Source organism: Gambusia affinis, linkage group LG14, assembly GCF_019740435.1.
Source record: "Gambusia affinis linkage group LG14, SWU_Gaff_1.0, whole genome shotgun sequence".
In the NCBI taxonomy this organism is placed as follows: domain Eukaryota; kingdom Metazoa; phylum Chordata; class Actinopteri; order Cyprinodontiformes; family Poeciliidae; genus Gambusia; species Gambusia affinis.
Window position 1 is genome coordinate 90,957 of NC_057881.1, and position 17,566 is coordinate 108,522.

Consider the following 17,566-nt stretch of genomic DNA (forward strand, 5'->3'; position numbering starts at 1 on the left):
GCTAGTAGTGGCTGGAAGGTCTTGGGTTCAAATCCCACCTGGAGTCTCTCTGGGTGTTCTGCCTAACTGATTGCTCTAAATGTGTCCAGGGTGAACCTTGGCTCTTGTCCAATGGCTGCTGGAAATGCTTCCCCCCTGCAGGGTGGGACCTCCTGCAAAGGTCAGTCGGATCTGTTATGACCCACCAGACGGATCATAATAGATCTGTCTGACCCTAACCGGCCATTTGGGGTTTAAAACCTAAAGAGACCCAGAGGTTCTGGTTCTTGGCTCAGCTGCTCCAGTTGCTGCAGAAGCCTGTTAATCACCGTCATCATTTAAGCCAGCTGTGCAGCAGCAGCAGCAGGGAAACATCTGCAGGACGGGTTTGGGTTCTCTGATGGAACCCACCATGACTCTAGAACAGGGGTCCCCAAAGTGGCCCCTGAGGGCCGATTGCATCCTGATGTTTTATTCTCTCTCTGGTACCAACAACCTTTCAGCAGGTCAAAGTTCTTCTTTGACCTCTAAAGATCCATCATTGGATCCAGGTGCTTTAAACCAGGGAGAGACTAAAACATGCAGGAGGCCCTCAGAGGCCACTTTGGGCCCCCTGCTGTAGAGAATTCCTGGGATTCAGTCTGGAGGAGAAACGAACTTCACTGGTTCAAACTATATGAATGCCAGGAGGAACGTCAGCTTGTTTCAGTCTCTGATGGTTTCGCCATGAATAGTGAAAAGTTCAGCTGTTTCTGGTCCACATGGGCGTAAACTGAACACATCAACATGTCTTGAGTTGTAGCCGCCGTCCGGGTGGCATGCGGCGTTTTAAACGGAGCCGGCTTGTATTTCATGGCCTCAGCGCCAGACTGTCGACACGTATTAATTAAAATCCAAAGGTTGTATTGATTGTGTTATCGGGCGAGCGCAGGGCCGCCTGGCCGCATCGATCCAACCTGTGATTCATGGTCATTTTCTAGAAAAATCCTTTTGTGTGATAATATGAGAACCTGAGATACTAAAGATTTATTTAGTGTTTAAATAACTTTGATTTGTTGTTTAAACCTGAACAGTTTTATTCTCTGTTCATTCAACAGTCTTCTGGTTTTCTTTTAAATAATTGCATTTAGATGTCAAACCCTCAGATTATTACTGAATGAAATCTAAAGTCTAAACTAAAACCGTTTCCTGGATTCAGTTGATGAAATCAACACATAGAATAAAAATTAAAGTCCAACATGATTTGGACTTTTATCAAGTCGTGTCCAGATTTTGTGCTGAAACATTAAAACGTTTCCACAGAAAACCGATCAAAATAACAAAAATAACGAAAACTTTCAAAATGTAAAATTCACTAAAAGTATTAAAGTTACAACTAAGATAGAAATATTTTAATGTGATGAATAAAACTGAAGGCATTTTCATGAATTAATAAATTCAGACTTATGCCTGGTTGTGGCAGTCAGAATCTGGACTCCAGAACTTCTGCAGAGCTACAGATTAGGGTGATGGCCAGGAGACCTGCAGTCTCAAACCATTAAAGCTGTTGAAATGTTAAAAGCAGAAATCATTTCTATACACTATTTTTAACAAAATGTTACTAAAAACTCTGATTTTTCTTTGTAAGCTGATCTGACTTTTCTATTTTCTTTTGAGAGGAATCTGTTTCAGAAGCAAAATTATTGGTGACAGAATCATTGAAAGTCTAAATAATTACAATGATGATAAACTTTATTGTCATCATAAAATCTGTGGGAATAATTTTGGGTTTCCTTGTTTTAATGTGAAAAACAAAAATCCTCAGGCTTAAATGCTGATTTTTACATGAACATGTGCAACGATGTGAGATTATTAGTGTTCTTGTCGAGTCCCTGATTGGTCCCACCTGTCTCTTGTTCCCTGCTGGATCCTACTTGGTCCTGCATCGTGTGCCGACCTCACTTCCTGTTTGTCTCACCTGTGCTTTCTCTTTCATTAAACACATTTCTCCACTTCATCCTGGGTTTGACCCACAAGAGTCAAACTCCAGTCGCTGCCTGCAGGTTTTAGATGAGCCACAGGTAAAAAACCCTGGAACCAAACGGTTCCATCACCTCATCCTGGTGTGGGTCGGTTCTCCAGAACCTTAATGACCTGATTATTCTGTTCAGCTGCTGCAGCAGAAGCTCATCTAAACACTGCAGGACCTCCAGGACCTCCAGGACCTCCAGGACCTCCAGGACCTCCAGGACCTCCAGGACCTCCAGGACCTCCAGGACCTCCAGGACCTCCAGGACCTCCAGGACCTCCAGGACCTCCAGGACCTCCAGGACCCCAGGACCCCAGGACACCAGGACATTGGGCCTCCCGGACCTCCAGGACCTCCAGGACACCAGGACCTCCAGGACCTCCAGGACACCAGGACATTGGGCCTCCAGGACACCAGGACCTCCAGGACCCCGGACCTCCAGGATCTCCAGGACCTCCAGGACCCCGGACCTCCAGGATCTCCAGGACCTCCAGGACCCCGGACCTCCAGGCCTCCAGGACATTGGGCCTCCAGGACCTCCAGGACCTGCAGGACCTCCAGGACCGCAGGCCTCCAGGACACCGGACCTCCAGGACCTCCAGGCCTCCAGGACACGGGCCTCCAGGACCTCCAGGACCTCCAGAACCTCCAGGACCGCAGGCCTCCAGGACATTGGGCCTCCAGATCTGGAGTTTGACCCCCTGGACTGACTTCTTGAATCCTCATCTTCACAAAACTGTTTCATGACAACATGAACAAATATGTGGAGCATAATTAATGTCTCACAAACTCAACAAGTTTTCACATAAAGTGCTGCGTCACTAAACTGGAGGAGTTTCTTCAAAGCTGAATGAAAAAATGCAGAATATTCAAAGTATCAATTTTCATGCAATGAAGTGAATCACATGTTTAGTTTATTTGATTTGTTAAGATTATGGTTTCATCTTCTGCAAAGTAATGTAAGGAAATTAATTTCCTTCGAAATGGGTCTGAGAAACCTTTGGCCAATGCGACGTCCAGAACCTGTTTCCAAGTTCTGGGTACAGAATGAATGATTTCAAATAGAAACATAGATTTTATTTTGGGCGTTAAAATCTTCGTTCTGAGGATTTAACTGAGTTTTTGCATAAAGTCTTCCAGCCTCTGCAGAGTTTGATGATCACTGAACTCATCATCAAATCTTTTCATTGCCCCTGATTAACATAATTCAGTCGTTATTTTAATCCTTCTCCTGAAAATAAAACTTCTCGTGTCTCCAGACTTATTTTTGTATTGTTGGAGCGTCAATCTACTTGGAAAATGTCTTACAAAGAAGAAGAAGTTTATCAACATGATCTAAACTGAGCCAATCAAAACTCTGCTGATCACCATCACTCGACCAATCAGATTCATTTCCTCCAACAATCGGTCTTGTGAATCAAGAGTTGCTGCAGGAGTCAGCGAAGGATATGGAAGAGATCATGGACAAGAAGTTAGGGTTTGATTGTGCAGGGCGACGCCTTACAAAGAATCGATAACGAATCAAGGAGGGTTGAGTTTCCAGATAAGCTCTGGACGCTCCGGCTATTCATCATAAGTCTGCAGGAACCGGATCGGTCAGAAGAAACGATAATCCAGCAGGAGAGATGACCTCCTTATCTCCTCACAGCAGGGAGCAGCAGACATGCAATCGATGCCAGGCTGCGGCGCAGAAACGGCAATTATCAGCAGCTGATTCTGTCCTGCATCTTTTAATGCAACAAAATTACAAGTTTGGGAACAAAGCCAGTGAAACGGGATCCCAGCGCTGAAGCATCAGCAGACACTGTGTTCATATTGATTCAGTGATGAGAGCAATGACATACAAATGAAGATGAATTATCATGTCTGACAACCTTTGCTCCTTAATTATTCATCTTTTCATCCCATCTGAACAGGAACAAGATTCAGGTTTTTGAACACATTCAAACTTTCTCGGACTAAATGGAGAAAAATGATTTTAACATAAATATGCCTATGACTCATTCACCCCCCAGCATAGAGGCAACGTCCTTCGTTCTTTTGTGGATTGAAACCAGAAGTGTGAAACCTGGGAGTATCGATGACCTCTGACCTGAGCTTCCAGAGCCACATAAAGCCGGTTCCACAGTGGGCCTTCTAGCAGCTGCAGAACTTTTCCAGAACCAGAGACTAAAGTCTCAGACCAGAGAAACTCATCCAGGCGTTTGGGTCCTGCAGCAGTGTCTTCACAGGTCTGATTGACAACCCAACGGTCCAGAACGCTGCTGCTGGAGTTCTGACTAGAACTAGGAGGATGGAGACACCACCCGGTTCTACACCACCTAGTTCTACACCACCTAGTTCTACAGTCCTTCTCTGAGAGACTTTTAATTGCTGGTAGTTTAGAAATCACTGAACGATTACAGATCTGTGCAGTGGTGCTGTTGGTATCGCTGCTGCCTTGCAGCAAGAAGGTCTGTGGTTTGAATCCCGACCAGTTCTGTCTGCATGTTCTCCTTGTGGATCAGCGGGTTCTCTCTAGTTCTATCATTCATTGCTAAATTAATTAGCCTGGTTTAAAAGTTGCTGATTGGACATTATTATTATTATTGTTATCCCACTTAGTTGTGCAAATGAGGGGCCGCATTCAGGCTTTAGGGGGGCAGATGGTGGGAGTTGGTGTGAAGTGAAGCAGCGGCTGCAGCAGCCTATCGCAGCCGGCCTCCGAAGAGCTAATGACGGCCTGGAGGCGGGGGCAGCGCGGCCCGCCGGAGCCTCACTCCCCCCGGGCTGCAGTCTGGGATGGGATCCAGCAGCGGACTGAGCGCCTCTTCACCCAGCCGGTGAAATCTGATCAAGTCAGCAGCTCCTGTTTGGTTTCAGGAGACTCCGGCCTGCTTCAGATGGGAATTGTTCTGAGATCCGACCCAACCGTCCGGACCCAGCGGTCCGGAGAAGAAGATCCGGCTGGAGTTCAGTAGGAGCCAGAAGCAGGACAAAGGTTTGACCTGCTGAGGAGTTCGGGTCCAGCTCGGAGTGACCCGGTTCGGCGCCCCGCGGAGCTGTGCGTAAAACCCGCCGTGCACCGGACAGGAAGTGAACTAATTATGATCAAACCCTCATTTCAATATCTGCCGTGAGCTGCATGGACCGCAGCCAATCACCCACCGGAGGGCAGCTGCAGCCGCAGCCAGCATGATCCCCCCTCCATCATAATTACCCTGACATGCGCAATCTGCTCAGCGGCCGCCGAGCGCGCAGCCTATTTCACCGACCCCGCTGGCCCTGAAGGCGCCCAGTCTGCGCCCCATGCTCCGGCGGGAGGCGGCGAAGCGCGCAGCATGTCCCGCAGAAAGCAAGCCAAGCCGCAGCAGCTCCGCTCCGAGGAGGAGGAAGAGGAGAGCCGGGGCGCGGCGCGCTGCAGGAGGGGTAAGAGTCCGGGGCAGGAGGTCAGGCGTTCATGCGAAATGTTTCCACTGCAAAAAGTGTCAGAATAAGAAAATAATCCATTATTTTTTGACTTTAAAAAGTTTTTCTTCGATTAACTGATAAACTCATTGCTTTTTCCAACAGCAACATTTTTACCAAGGCAATTAATGTTACATTTAGTTCTTTGTCATTGGTTTAAATTTTCTTTCTTTTCAATTTAAAAATGTTTGTCTAATTTAAAAAAACATAAAGAAAGAAAAAGGTTTTATTTCTGAAAACTGATTTCAGTTCCTCAGTTGAATAATTAACGATTCTCTCAAGCAAAATGAAATTAAAATGTGTCTATGGTTACTGTTGTTTATTTACATCAACAAACAGATTAATTTGCTAATAATCACCTCACTATTTACAAATGATTAAATGACTAACATTTTTTTAATGTGGAGCTGTTTCAGTGAGGCTGGATCATATTTTAAACTTTGGAGTACAAATTCATAAAAATCTGATTAAATTGCATTATTTTTATCAAATCATTTAATTAATTTGCTAAATTAAACAAAGTGTTTAAATTTCAGTAAACGTTTTAGGCTTCATTTCTAGTAATTACAGAATCATTTTTATTCCTTGTTCAGTTTTATAATGATTCATTTACTCAAAGGCCTGGAGTTGACATTTTGTCATTTATTGATCATAACCCCAGATTTTTGAGGGTTTTTTCAGAATCATATCTAACATTTTAATTTCTGGGAGGAGGAAGAGGAAGGCCTCTCTTCGGCCTGCTGACTTGACCTTTGTCCGCCTCTCCCTGGGAGTGATGAGCGGTCCGTGTCCGGATCAAAACACAGTTAGTGTGTGTGAAACGTGGCCCTCTGGAGCCCGGGGCCCACGCCGTGCTGCAGCTGCAGTACGTCCGGCTCTCGGACATCCTGGAGCCTAACCCCAACCCCAACCCAAAAGGAAAAAGAAGAAGAAGAAGAAGAAGCCCTAAATGTGTTTGCTGCCCTGAAATAAATTCCTGTTATATTTGGAAACAGACTTAAAGGCTAAAATCCAACCTGATCTTTTCTTTGTTTTCGCTGAAAATAAATCCCAAATCTTGGAGAGAAAATGTGGAGCTGAAACGATAAAAGTGTTGGGACCACCCACCTGGAGACTCCAGAGCTCTGATTATTTCCCTCGGATGAGTTTAGCGCTGCAGCTCGGCTCTGCTGCGGAAACAGCTGAAAGCTGTCACTTTGTACTACTTCTTCATTTTAAACTCAGTCTGTGCTGATCTGACTAAATGGAGCAACTAACTGTTACATTTTACAGCAACACACTTAGATTAAATCACTTTAAACTAATGTGTGTTTAAGACACAGAACACAAAACTGCATGTCTCTCAGAGTTTGTCCTCATTTTTCTAAACCATTTCTGAAGTTTCAGAACATGAAGCAATAATCTTCAGCTCATCCTCCCATCTGCTCTGTTGTGTGTTTCCTAATGGAGCAACACCTGAACAGATGCAACACCAAAATTATGAAATCTTGGCATAAATCATCAAAAATCAGCTGCAGGAATATTTGACAAAATGAGATAAAGATGCTGAAATTGAAAGGACAGGAGAACGGAGCTGCAGGCTTCGTTTGGAGTTTTTCCTCTTTCATTTTCAGTTGATGGCCTTCTGGTGTCTAAAGAAGTCAAACATTTGCAGACTCAGATCCGATCAAGGTGCAGAACCGGAACGCTGGGAATGAAAGAAATGACTGTCAAACAGTCCAGGTTCTGAAAAGCAGGCAGCGCGTTGTTTTGGACCAGTACAAAGACTTAAATCTGCAGCTTTATTGACATCATCCCAACATTTGTCCAAACTGCTCACTGAGTTATGTAAATGCACAGAAAATCAATGCAAAGCTTGACATTTGATTATGTGTCTGAATGCAGGCATGTCGGCTAAATCCATTGATTTATGGCGTTGATAATTAACAGGAGTGGCTTAAAAACTTTTGTTTTCATTTCTAGGCTGTTATTATGAACTCTTCACAGCTGCAGCAGCTCATGTTGGATTTGGATTATGAAAAGTTTAAAACAAGCAGTTTGGGGAAGATGATATCTGTGATATGAATGAAAATATAATACATGTCTGAAAATAAACCTGTTTCCACTCTATAAGGATCCGTCACCAGCTGTTGATCTGAGGCAACAAACTTGCAGCTAAAGAGACTTTTCTGCCTGAAGGATGGAGAACGAAGCAGCTTCAAATGTCTGGAACATTTTAAAACAGGAAGGTTTTCACTTCTTGGAAGAAATAAATGTGAATCAGGAGTTTTGCATGATGGATGTGAAGTTTGAAAATATTTCTATTCTGTGCAACTCAGACAAATTGAGTAAAATCATAACTTAACATACATGACAGTAAGATCAACTGTAAAATATGCAGAACTTCTTTTTCTCTTTAATAAGAAGGAAAATAAGTTAATGAATGTAGAAAAATAAGATCATGTACTCCAGAAAATGTTTTCATATTTCTTGTTTCCTGGTCATTTGCAGCTTGAAGCATTTTGATGATAAACTGGAACATCTACAGTAAATTACCAGAAAGTACTAATTTATGTCTCTGAAATGAGTCAGAACCCCTGAGATCATTGCAACAATCTGAAAATACAGTTGAGCTCAACATTATTAGTTCCTCTGTGAAATTTAAAAATCATTTTCAAATATTTCTCAGGTGCCATTAAACAGATAAATGTTTTTTCAGTGCAGCTTTTCCAGACATCTTAGTTTTTTATTTTGTAAAATTCTTCAACAAAAGTCAAAAAATACGACAGTCAAAAATAAGAACTGACATTTCATTTAGCCAAAGCAAGTTCCTTCGCTTGGTAAAGCTCACAGATTATAATCAATCAAGGTCAAACCAAGGGTTGTCTTACATATTTACACAATAGAAAATCCTCAGAGCAGCGTGGTTCTGGTTCTGGTTCTGGTTCTGGAACACTGGACCAGCTCTACACCCTCAGCAGGTCCTGGAGGGTTCTGGGAGTTCGCCCAACCAGTCTACATGTGTTTTATGGACTTGGAGAAGGCGTTCAACCGTGTCCCTCGGGGAGCCCTGTGGGGGGTTCTCCAGGAGTATGGGGTACCGGGCTCCTTGATACGGGCTGTCAGGTCCCTGTACGACCGGTGTCAGAGTCTGGTCCACATTGCCGGCAGTAAGTCGGGCTCGTTTCCGGTGAGAGTTGGACTCCGCCAGGGCTGCCCTTTGTCACCGATTCTGTTCATTACTTTTATGGACAGAATCTCTGGACCAGCCAAGGTGTTGAGGGGATCCGTTTTGGTGGTCTAAGGATCAAATCTCTGTTTTTTGCGGATGATGTGGTTCTTTTGGCTTCATCAGGTCGTGATCTGCAGCTCTCACTGGAGCGGTTCGCAGCCGAGTGTGAAGCAGCTGGGATGGCGATCAGTGCCTCCAAATCAGAGGCAAATCCAACATCCAACATGGCAACCATCCAACATGGCAACCATCCAACATGACAACCATCCAACATGGCAACCATCCAACATAACAACTATCCAACATGGCAACCATCCAACATGGCAACAATCCAACATGACAACCATCCAACATGGCAACCATCCAACATAACAACTATCCAACATGGCAACCATCCAACATAACAACTATCCAACATGGCAACCATCCAACATGGCAACCATCCAACATAACAACTATCCAACATGGCAACCATCCAACATAACAACTATCCAACATGGCAACCATCCAACATGGCAACAATCCAACATGGCCACCATCCAACATGGCAACCATCCAACATACCAACCATCCAACATGGCAACCATCCAACATGACAACCATCCAACATGGCAACAATCCAACATGACAACCATCCAACATGGCAACAATCCAACATAACAACTATCCAACATGGCAACCATTCAACATGGCAACAATCCAACATGACAACCATCCAACATGGCAACCATCCAACATGGCAACCATCCAACATAACAACTATCCAGCAGAGCACTTTGAGTTTGTGGTCCAAATTAGAATTTGCATGAGCACTAGAAAAAATTTTATTTTTCTAGTGCTCATGCACTAGAAATATTGGAAAACATCCAATATTTCAACCATACAACGTGCAACATAGCACTCATCCAACATGACAACCATCCAACATGGCAACAATCCACCATGACAACCATCCAACATGGCAACCATCCAACATGGCCACCACCCAACATAACAACTATCCAACATACCAACCATCCAACATGGCAACCATCCAAAACATGGTGGATGTTTTGAATGACAATGACCCAAATCATCCATCAATCCTGGTGAAGAGGTGTCTGCAGAAAACCAAGGTGAATGTTACTGACTGGCCTACCCAAAGCCCTGACCTGAATCTTATATTGAAAATCTGTGAATTACACCAAAGACCAGGGTTCATGGAAGAAAACCATCTAATCTGAAGGAGCCTGAAGGATTTCCCAAAGAATGGGATAGAATATAAACTACAAAAAGTGACTGCATGCGGTCATCCAGCAAAAAGGACACACAGCTGACAATTCGCATCAGAGCAGCTAAAAATGTGGATTATGTAGGGATTTTAATTCATCCAACCATCAATTATCCTAACATATTTATCCTTGCATTAAGGCTGGTTCCCATTAAGTTCTAGTACATATTTCCAGTTTACATGGTAACATTGAGGGTTTCAGAATCTTTTTGTCTACGCTCATAAACATCATAGAGATATGTGGATATAAATATGTTAGGGTTAATTTTTATCCATGATAATTTAGCAGGTAATGATGGAAAGTTAGATTATATTAAAGTGCAAGTTAAAGATGTTGTTCAGCCAACATGACAGATAAAGAAGGAAAGGTGAAGCACTGAGGCTTCAATCTCCAGGTTCTGTGTAGTTAGGCCCAAATGTAGAGGTGGATCTGATTGGGTTTTCTGACTCCAGAAATCTCCTGTAATGTGAAAGAATCCAGACCAGCTGATATTCCTCACCTCTTCAGGTGTCTATCTCAAACTGACCTCAAACCTCAGTAACTTAAACAGTGCTGGGTTAGGAGCCTCAGTATGGACAGACCTGAAAGATAAAAATGAAAAGGTGAAGAGATGGTAATGAATGATGAGTTTTTCCTCCCTGACTCCTGTGTTTCCTCCCAGTAGCTGTCGGCCTAACTGTGGAGGTTGGAGCAGGAACCAGAAGCAGTGAGGAGACGCACATCTGTGCCAGGTGTTGTGCTCAGTTCTTCACCTGGACTGAACTGATCAGGCATCAGGGAGTCTGCACAGAGGAGCCAATGGTGCTGGTGGTGAAGGACAATCTTCCTGAGGAGCCTCCAGGCGAGGCGTCCCCACTTCCCAGCATAGCGTCCAGCAGCTCCTCGGTGGCAGAGTCCATAGATGCTGCCTTCGAACTTGCCAATGACGACGACAGTCTGGACCACTTAGAAGAAAGGAGGGATTGGGATGAAGATCTAGAGCTGGAAGCACCCAGCCCCCCTCCTCCAGACTCCTCTCAAGCATCTGCAGCTGGCAGGATGCCGGGGACCAACGTCACGCTGGAGATCCTCCACAGCACCAGGGTGGCGGTGGCCCAGTTCTCCCAGGGGATGAAGAGTAGCGGTCTGGCCGAGAAGGCCACTTCAGCAGCCATCCCTGTAATCCTGGAGCACCTGCTGGCTCTGCAGCAGCAACAGGTCCATCAGCTGCAGCTCATTGAGCAGATCTGCAGCCAGGTCGCTGTCATGAAGCGCCAGCCAACACAAGGAGCATTAAACCCTGCTTCCAGGCCCGTGGTTCTGGACTCCAACCTAGGAGTCATCCCTCCTGTCCTGCCTCTGTCAGGAACTATGCCCTCCTCCATTAATGGACAGGCTGCTGTGTCTTTACCCGCTGTGCTTGAAAAGCCACAAAGTCTCCCGTCACACTCTTTCTGTGGAAAGTCTGCCCTGATGTCCTCATTCCCTGAAAGTTCCCCCCCTCCCATCTGCAGCAGCATGCCGCTTCCTCCCTGCAGTGACTCCAGCAGCATCAGTAGCTCCTCCGCCTGTCTGCCACAGGCCGGCCTCCTCAGCTCTTCCTCCAGCCTGCCGTTTCTACCTCCGAGCCCTCCCAGTGGCGTCATCTTCCCCAACTCCCTGGCCAGCATTGCAGCCACAGCCAACGCGCTTGACCCCCTGGCAGCTCTCATCAAGCAGCGGAAAGGCAAACTTCCCAACCTGCCTCTGTTTGAAGCAAAGCCCAGCCCAGAGGAACCGTTCTTCAAGCATAAATGTCGGTTCTGTGCCAAAGTGTTTGGCAGTGACAGTGCGCTGCAAATCCATCTGCGCTCCCATACAGGGGAGCGGCCCTTCAAATGTAACATCTGTGGCAACCGCTTCTCCACCAAGGGGAACCTAAAGGTGCATTTCCAGAGGCACAAAGATAAGTATCCTCATGTCCAGATGAACCCCTTCCCTGTGCCAGAGTATCTGGACAACATCCCAACCAGCTCTGGGATTCCCTACGGTATGTCTGTCACTCCAGAAAAACTTGTCTCCTCATGGTTGGACAGCAAGCCATTGGTAGCAACTCTTCCTGCCACTATAGCTCTCCCACTTTCCTCCACTATCCCCAGAGTTGGAGGCTCTACTGACCCAGTAAATGGACCAGCATTAGTTAAATCTCCTTACCATGGAGCACCTGATGAATATGTATCTGATCCACCAAACCAGCAAGGCATCAAGGCTGGTTTCTCTCCTGTTCCAGAAACTGATGCCTCCAAAATACTGAAAACAGATGAGGTCCAGCTGCCTCAAACCCACACTCAGTCACCAAGAGCTGATCCAGTTGGTGAGACACCCAGCCAGGCCACCCCACCAGAACTCAATCCCTCAGCATCTTTTGCTTCCAGCTCTCCGCCTGTGTTACACCTCACGGATTCTCTGCAAACTTCAGAAACCTCGAAGCTTCAGCAACTGGTGGAGAACATCGACAAAAAGATCAGCAAACCCAACCAGTGCATTTTGTGCCACCGCTTCCTCAGCTGTCAGAGCGCACTCAGGATGCACTACCGAGTCCACACCGGCGAGAGGCCCTTCAAGTGCAAAGTATGCAGCCGAGCTTTCACCACCAAAGGGAACCTGAAGACCCATGTGACTGTCCACAGAGAAACCCCTCCGGTTCAGGTCCAGCACTCATGCCCAATCTGTGAGAAGAAGTTCACCAATGCAGTGGCTTTGCAGCAGCACATCCGTCTGCACATGGTTGGCCAAATACCCAACACGGTTGCAATGGAGAGACTCCAGGACGTGGACAGCTACGAAAGTCTCAGTAGTAACGACAATAAATTCACTGATGACTTCTTCATGGACAATGAGGAAGAGGAGGTAGAAAACATGGAGGAGGATATTAATCCACCTAAACCCTTCATCATTGACTACAGATCTCCTCTAAAGTCTGAGTCTGTACTGTTAGGTGCAGTAGCCCTGAACAGCCAAACGAGGATGATTGACACCTCAGTGAGTCTGAACCACTGCTTCACAGAAAAAACACTTTTAGATGGAGTCAGCAGCCTGCTAAGTGCTGATGGTGCTTCATCAGAGAAAAACATAGAAAACAGCCCCCATGCATCTGAATCCTCCTGTTCTCCACATGCACCAACATCTCTTCCTCAAAGTGTCTCTGAAGGCCTGGCAGTCAGTCTCCTCCAGACTGCTGACACTAGCAAGCAGGAGGAGCTTCTGGCTGCTCCGGTGAAAAGAGAGCAGTCTCCAACATCAGCACCAGATCCAAGCAAAGCCAGGCTGAAGGACGAGAGTCAGTACAGCTTGTGCTTCCAGCTGAGCCGAGAAAGAGGTAAAACTAAAGTCACATGTCTTGATGTCAACATCCTGAAAACGCTGCATCTTCTCACTGTTTGCTCTGTGCTTTCAGCTACAGATCAGAGCGTCTCTAGCCTGATCCACGGCTCGTCCTCCGGTTTCATTAAAGCTGAAGTGAGCGGCCAGACTCAACTGAATGGCATGATGGATGCCCAAGACCTGCCTCCGTTCACCCTGAACATCTCTGCGTCTTACCCGGCCGCCAGCAGCCCCCCGGCCACCTCTCTGCTCGGTCTTCCCCGGCGAACGCCCAAGCAGCACAACTGCAATGCCTGTGGGAAAAACTTCTCATCGGCCAGCGCCCTGCAGATCCACGAGCGCACGCACACTGGAGAGAAACCGTTCGTCTGCTCTGTCTGCGGGAGAGCATTCACCACGAAAGGCAACCTGAAGGTATGCCGTCCTGTCCGAAACTTAGCTAACTCTGTTAAAACTCTATTGGTGCGTTCACATCAAACGCATTTCGTGCATCTGCTTTATATTCAAAGCGCGTCAGATGCATCAACATCACTCCAGCCATTGTTTTCCATTGCCGGCGCAGCCTATTTGTTGGAGACGTTGGACACCCTCGATGTGTCAAATGCTCCAAACGCTTCAAAGCTCCCTCAATACGCCCTCAAAGCACCTCTGGTTTAATTTTAATCTCAACCAGACGCACAAAACGCATTGGGTGTGAAAACACCATATAATGTGCAGCAACATCATTACTGTGACTCTCACCTTCTGTTAGTTTACTAAGTTTTCCAGGAAAACCTGTTTTACATTTTTTTTAAATTTGCATTTTCCAATATAAATTGTTGTTAAATATCAATCTACACCAGACTTATTTTCCTTAGTTTTGTTCATCTTCTTTCCTTTGTTTCCAAATTTGACTGTTTTTCTATTTCGTTTCTTCTGTCCTTACTTTTGCTCTGAACCAATCAGATCTGATCTATAGCTCACTGGTTCAGAGAAAAGGCTAAAAACATAAACAGAAAGATTTGAAACATCATAAAAATTAAATCCAAAGATTTTTACCCAAATATATTAAAAGTGTAGATACATAAAAACACATCCAAAATGATAAAGAATAGAAAAGTTGTTTGAAATAGATTTCTTCTTATCAAGTCTACACATTTATTGGATCCAGATGGTTGCATGAGCAGCATTTGCAGTTCTCTGGACGATGCGTTCACTGACCCTCCGTCCTCCTCAGGTCCACATGGGGACCCACATGTGGAGCGGTGGCCCGGCCCGGAGGGGCCGCCGGCTGTCGCTTGAGAACCCGCTGGCGCTGCTGGGCGGAGAGGCCCTGGTGCTGCAGAAGGACCTGGCGAACCGGGCCGTGGACTCGGGGTTCTGGAACCGTTACTCCACGGCGATCACCAGCAGCCTGGCCATGAAGAGCAATGAGATCTCTGTGATCCAGAATCGACGCGTCGCTCAGCTCCACCCTCTGAGCATCGCTGGCGCCGGCCCAATTGCTGGACTCAATGGGACCGGAATCGACCTGGGAAGCAACCGGCATTTTTCCATGCTGATTGACGACGGCAAAGAAATTGGAATCAATTAAAAATCAACTGAGTGCTGAAAAAAACTCTGATGCAAATTATTCTAAACATTAAAACGTTTGTCCATCATCTTTAAAAGACTTGGTTTCAGTCGTGCAGCGGAGGGAAGACATTCAGGTTGTTCCTGAGAATCCCTTCAGAACTGCACACTGCTGCTCAGCTGGCTGGTATAAAGCACACGGTGCATTCAAACACATCTGTTGTCCGCTTTAAAATGATGAGATGGTCTCTGAGTATGAACTGAATAAAAACATTAACACTGCATCTGTCCATTTCTGTTGCTCACTGTAAGAAACTGAAACCCTTTTCGTTTCCCACTGTTTGAAATCATTTCATTTACACAAGAGCTGAGCAGAAAAACAGGCAAAAGTTACAATTACAGAGCGATATTATTGTTTAACAAGTGATGATGAAGCTCAACATCACTTTAATTGTTCTGGTACAGAAAAATCAAGTGCAGAAAAGACTCAGCAGTTTATAAAATATGCTTGATTGTGATGTCAGGGTGATAATCCCAGTTCTGTTTGGACCAGAACCACCCTTCAGCATCTAACCGGGTCACAGTAAGTTGGACTTTTCCTGACCCAGTTATCATTCTGGTCCTTCACTAGTTTGACCCGGTGGAACATTCAGGACCTTCTGGATTTAACCAGTTTCTTCATCCAATCATAAATCTCCTTCCTGGTTTCCGACCAATCAGAGAGCAGACAGACTCTCTCATCCCCTTCCGGCAGATTTGAGCTCCAGATGGTTTGAACCGTGACACAGTCACACGTACTGCAGCAAAAAGGTTCCGGGTTCGAATCCCGTCCCGTCTATTGGCATGCAGTCTGCAGGTTCTCCATGTGCATGCATGAGTTCTCTCTGGGTACTTCAGCTTCCAGAAACAGGACAGTTAGGTTGTGTGAGTGTGTTGCTGTGAAGGACTGAGCAATGCTGTCACTGCTTCAGCAAGAGTTAAAAGGCTAAACAGGAGCAGAGCCAGCCCAAGGCATACGGGAGCAATGCTGCTGCCCTGGAGTCCAAAGGAACACTGAACGTCTCACAGGATGAAAATCTCAAAAGTTGAAATGTGTCCTTTGATGATGACCTTTCAAATGTTTTGAATTTTAAATGTAAATCTGTATTTAGTATTCTTGTGAACAAACCAGTCCTAGCTGGAATCATACAAAGGAAAATATAGTTTGGTTATGTTACCACTCACATTTGCACTATATTTGCTGTTTTCCCTTCTGGGCTCCAATTTTGGGAACAATTCATAAACAAGTAAACAAACTGGTTCCGTCCTCCTATAATTCTGCTGAGCTGGGATTGAAGTGCTGCAGTCCAGAAACCACAGCAAGAACAAACGAGTAACTCAGGCAAATAATATTCTCTCCACAAAGTATCTAATGCCTTTTATTTAGCAAAAATAAAAGGCAAAAACTGGTTTTGACTTTTCATATCAAATTTTTAGAGTTCCTATTTCCTGGCTTGGTTATGTGTGAGCCAGATGCTTTTATACTATTAACGATTGACAGCAATTTTATATTATTAATATAAAACCAGAAACTTGTGTTGGTTATAAATGAGACAATAGTAATGACATGGCAAAATACTTGGAGGAAAACCAAATATCAACTTAGCCCAAACACCTCAAATCAGCTGAGACACTGTGGTGGTGTGAATTTAAGAAGGCAGTTGGCAAGAAATATTAACACAGTTAAAGAATCAGTTCAGGAACCAGTTTGTTATGTTGCCAACATCTTCACAGCTGCTGGTTACAGCATCAGACCTCTGGCATTTCTGCTCCACTCAGTAGCGCCTGCAGCTGTATGGCTGTATGCACTGTGCATATATATATATATATATATATATATATATATATATATATATATATATATATATATATATATATATATATATATATATATATATATATATATATATATATATATATATATATATATATATATATATATATATATATATATATATATATATATATATATATATATATAGCAGACATAGAGGAAGGTTACAAATACCTGGGAATATCACAAGCAAATGGCAACCTTGATGAGATCACAAGATGAAAGAGCCACAACCAAATACCTCCAACAAATAAGACAAATCCTGAGAAGCCAGCTCAATGGCAAGAACAAGATCCTAATAAACAGCTATGCCCTACCAGTAATCAGATACCCTGCAGGAATAATTAGCTGGCCAAAGGAGGAGATACAGGCCACAGATGTTAAGACCCGGAAACTACTAACAATGCATGGAGGGTTCCACCCCAAATCCAGCACCCTGAGACAAGAAGGAGGCAGAGGACTAGTGAGTGTGAGAACCACATGTCCATGTTAACCTATTATTTGAATTTTATGGGTTAGGGTTAGCTAAATGCTAAATGTGACCATGCAGTGTGAAGCTAGAAAAACGAATAAGAAGATTTTTAATCCTCACGTAGTTTTAAGAAGTTTTTATCCTGTGCGCGATCCGCCTGCGCTTTTACAAGTTTTACAAGTGACAACGGGTCACCACATCGCTTCTCCATTGACCGACCCCGACTGTGAGAGATAAACAGTTGGATGTTAAACAGTTAAATCTAGTCCAAACGTCAGTCAAAAATAGTAGAAACTAAGCAAACATTGTCACTTCACCTCCTCTGAACGCCCCACCTGAACCTGGGAAACTCCGTCCTGCTCGTCCCGTAGATCACGTGGGTAGGTTTTGCTTTTCTGTCTTAATTATTTAC

The 17,566-nt window shown here is 44.8% G+C and overlaps 2 protein-coding genes and 1 long non-coding RNA gene across 4 annotated transcripts; 2 read left to right on the forward strand and 1 right to left on the reverse strand.

The window, feature by feature from the left end:
- The first annotated feature begins 1,844 nt into the window (after nt 1-1,844).
- Nucleotides 1,845-3,249, forward strand: LOC122843423 (collagen alpha-1(XVII) chain-like). The gene is made up of 2 exons (XM_044138140.1): nt 1,845-2,039; nt 2,130-3,249. Exons 1-2 carry the CDS (start codon nt 2,029-2,031, stop codon nt 2,695-2,697), a joined length of 579 nt encoding a protein of 192 aa, XP_043994075.1. The 5' UTR covers nt 1,845-2,028; the 3' UTR covers nt 2,698-3,249.
- A 1,387-nt stretch (nt 3,250-4,636) lies between these two features.
- Nucleotides 4,637-15,586, forward strand: LOC122843585 (sal-like protein 3). Of its 2 annotated transcripts, none has more exons than XM_044138437.1 (4): nt 4,637-5,395; nt 10,578-13,253; nt 13,332-13,672; nt 14,475-15,586. In XM_044138437.1, exons 1-4 carry the CDS (start codon nt 5,308-5,310, stop codon nt 14,829-14,831), a joined length of 3,462 nt encoding a protein of 1,153 aa, XP_043994372.1. In that variant the 5' UTR covers nt 4,637-5,307; the 3' UTR covers nt 14,832-15,586. The 2 variants fall into 2 exon arrangements, with proteins under 2 accessions (XP_043994372.1, XP_043994373.1); XM_044138438.1 differs by having other exon boundaries at nt 10,581-13,253; nt 14,475-15,585.
- On the reverse strand, nt 14,665-17,539 carry LOC122843599. The gene is made up of 3 exons (XR_006372738.1): nt 17,472-17,539; nt 17,275-17,378; nt 14,665-14,795 (listed from the first exon to the last, which is right to left on the reverse strand). It is a non-coding gene; the product is annotated as an uncharacterized LOC122843599 (long non-coding RNA).
- Nucleotides 17,540-17,566: the final 27 nt, after the last annotated feature.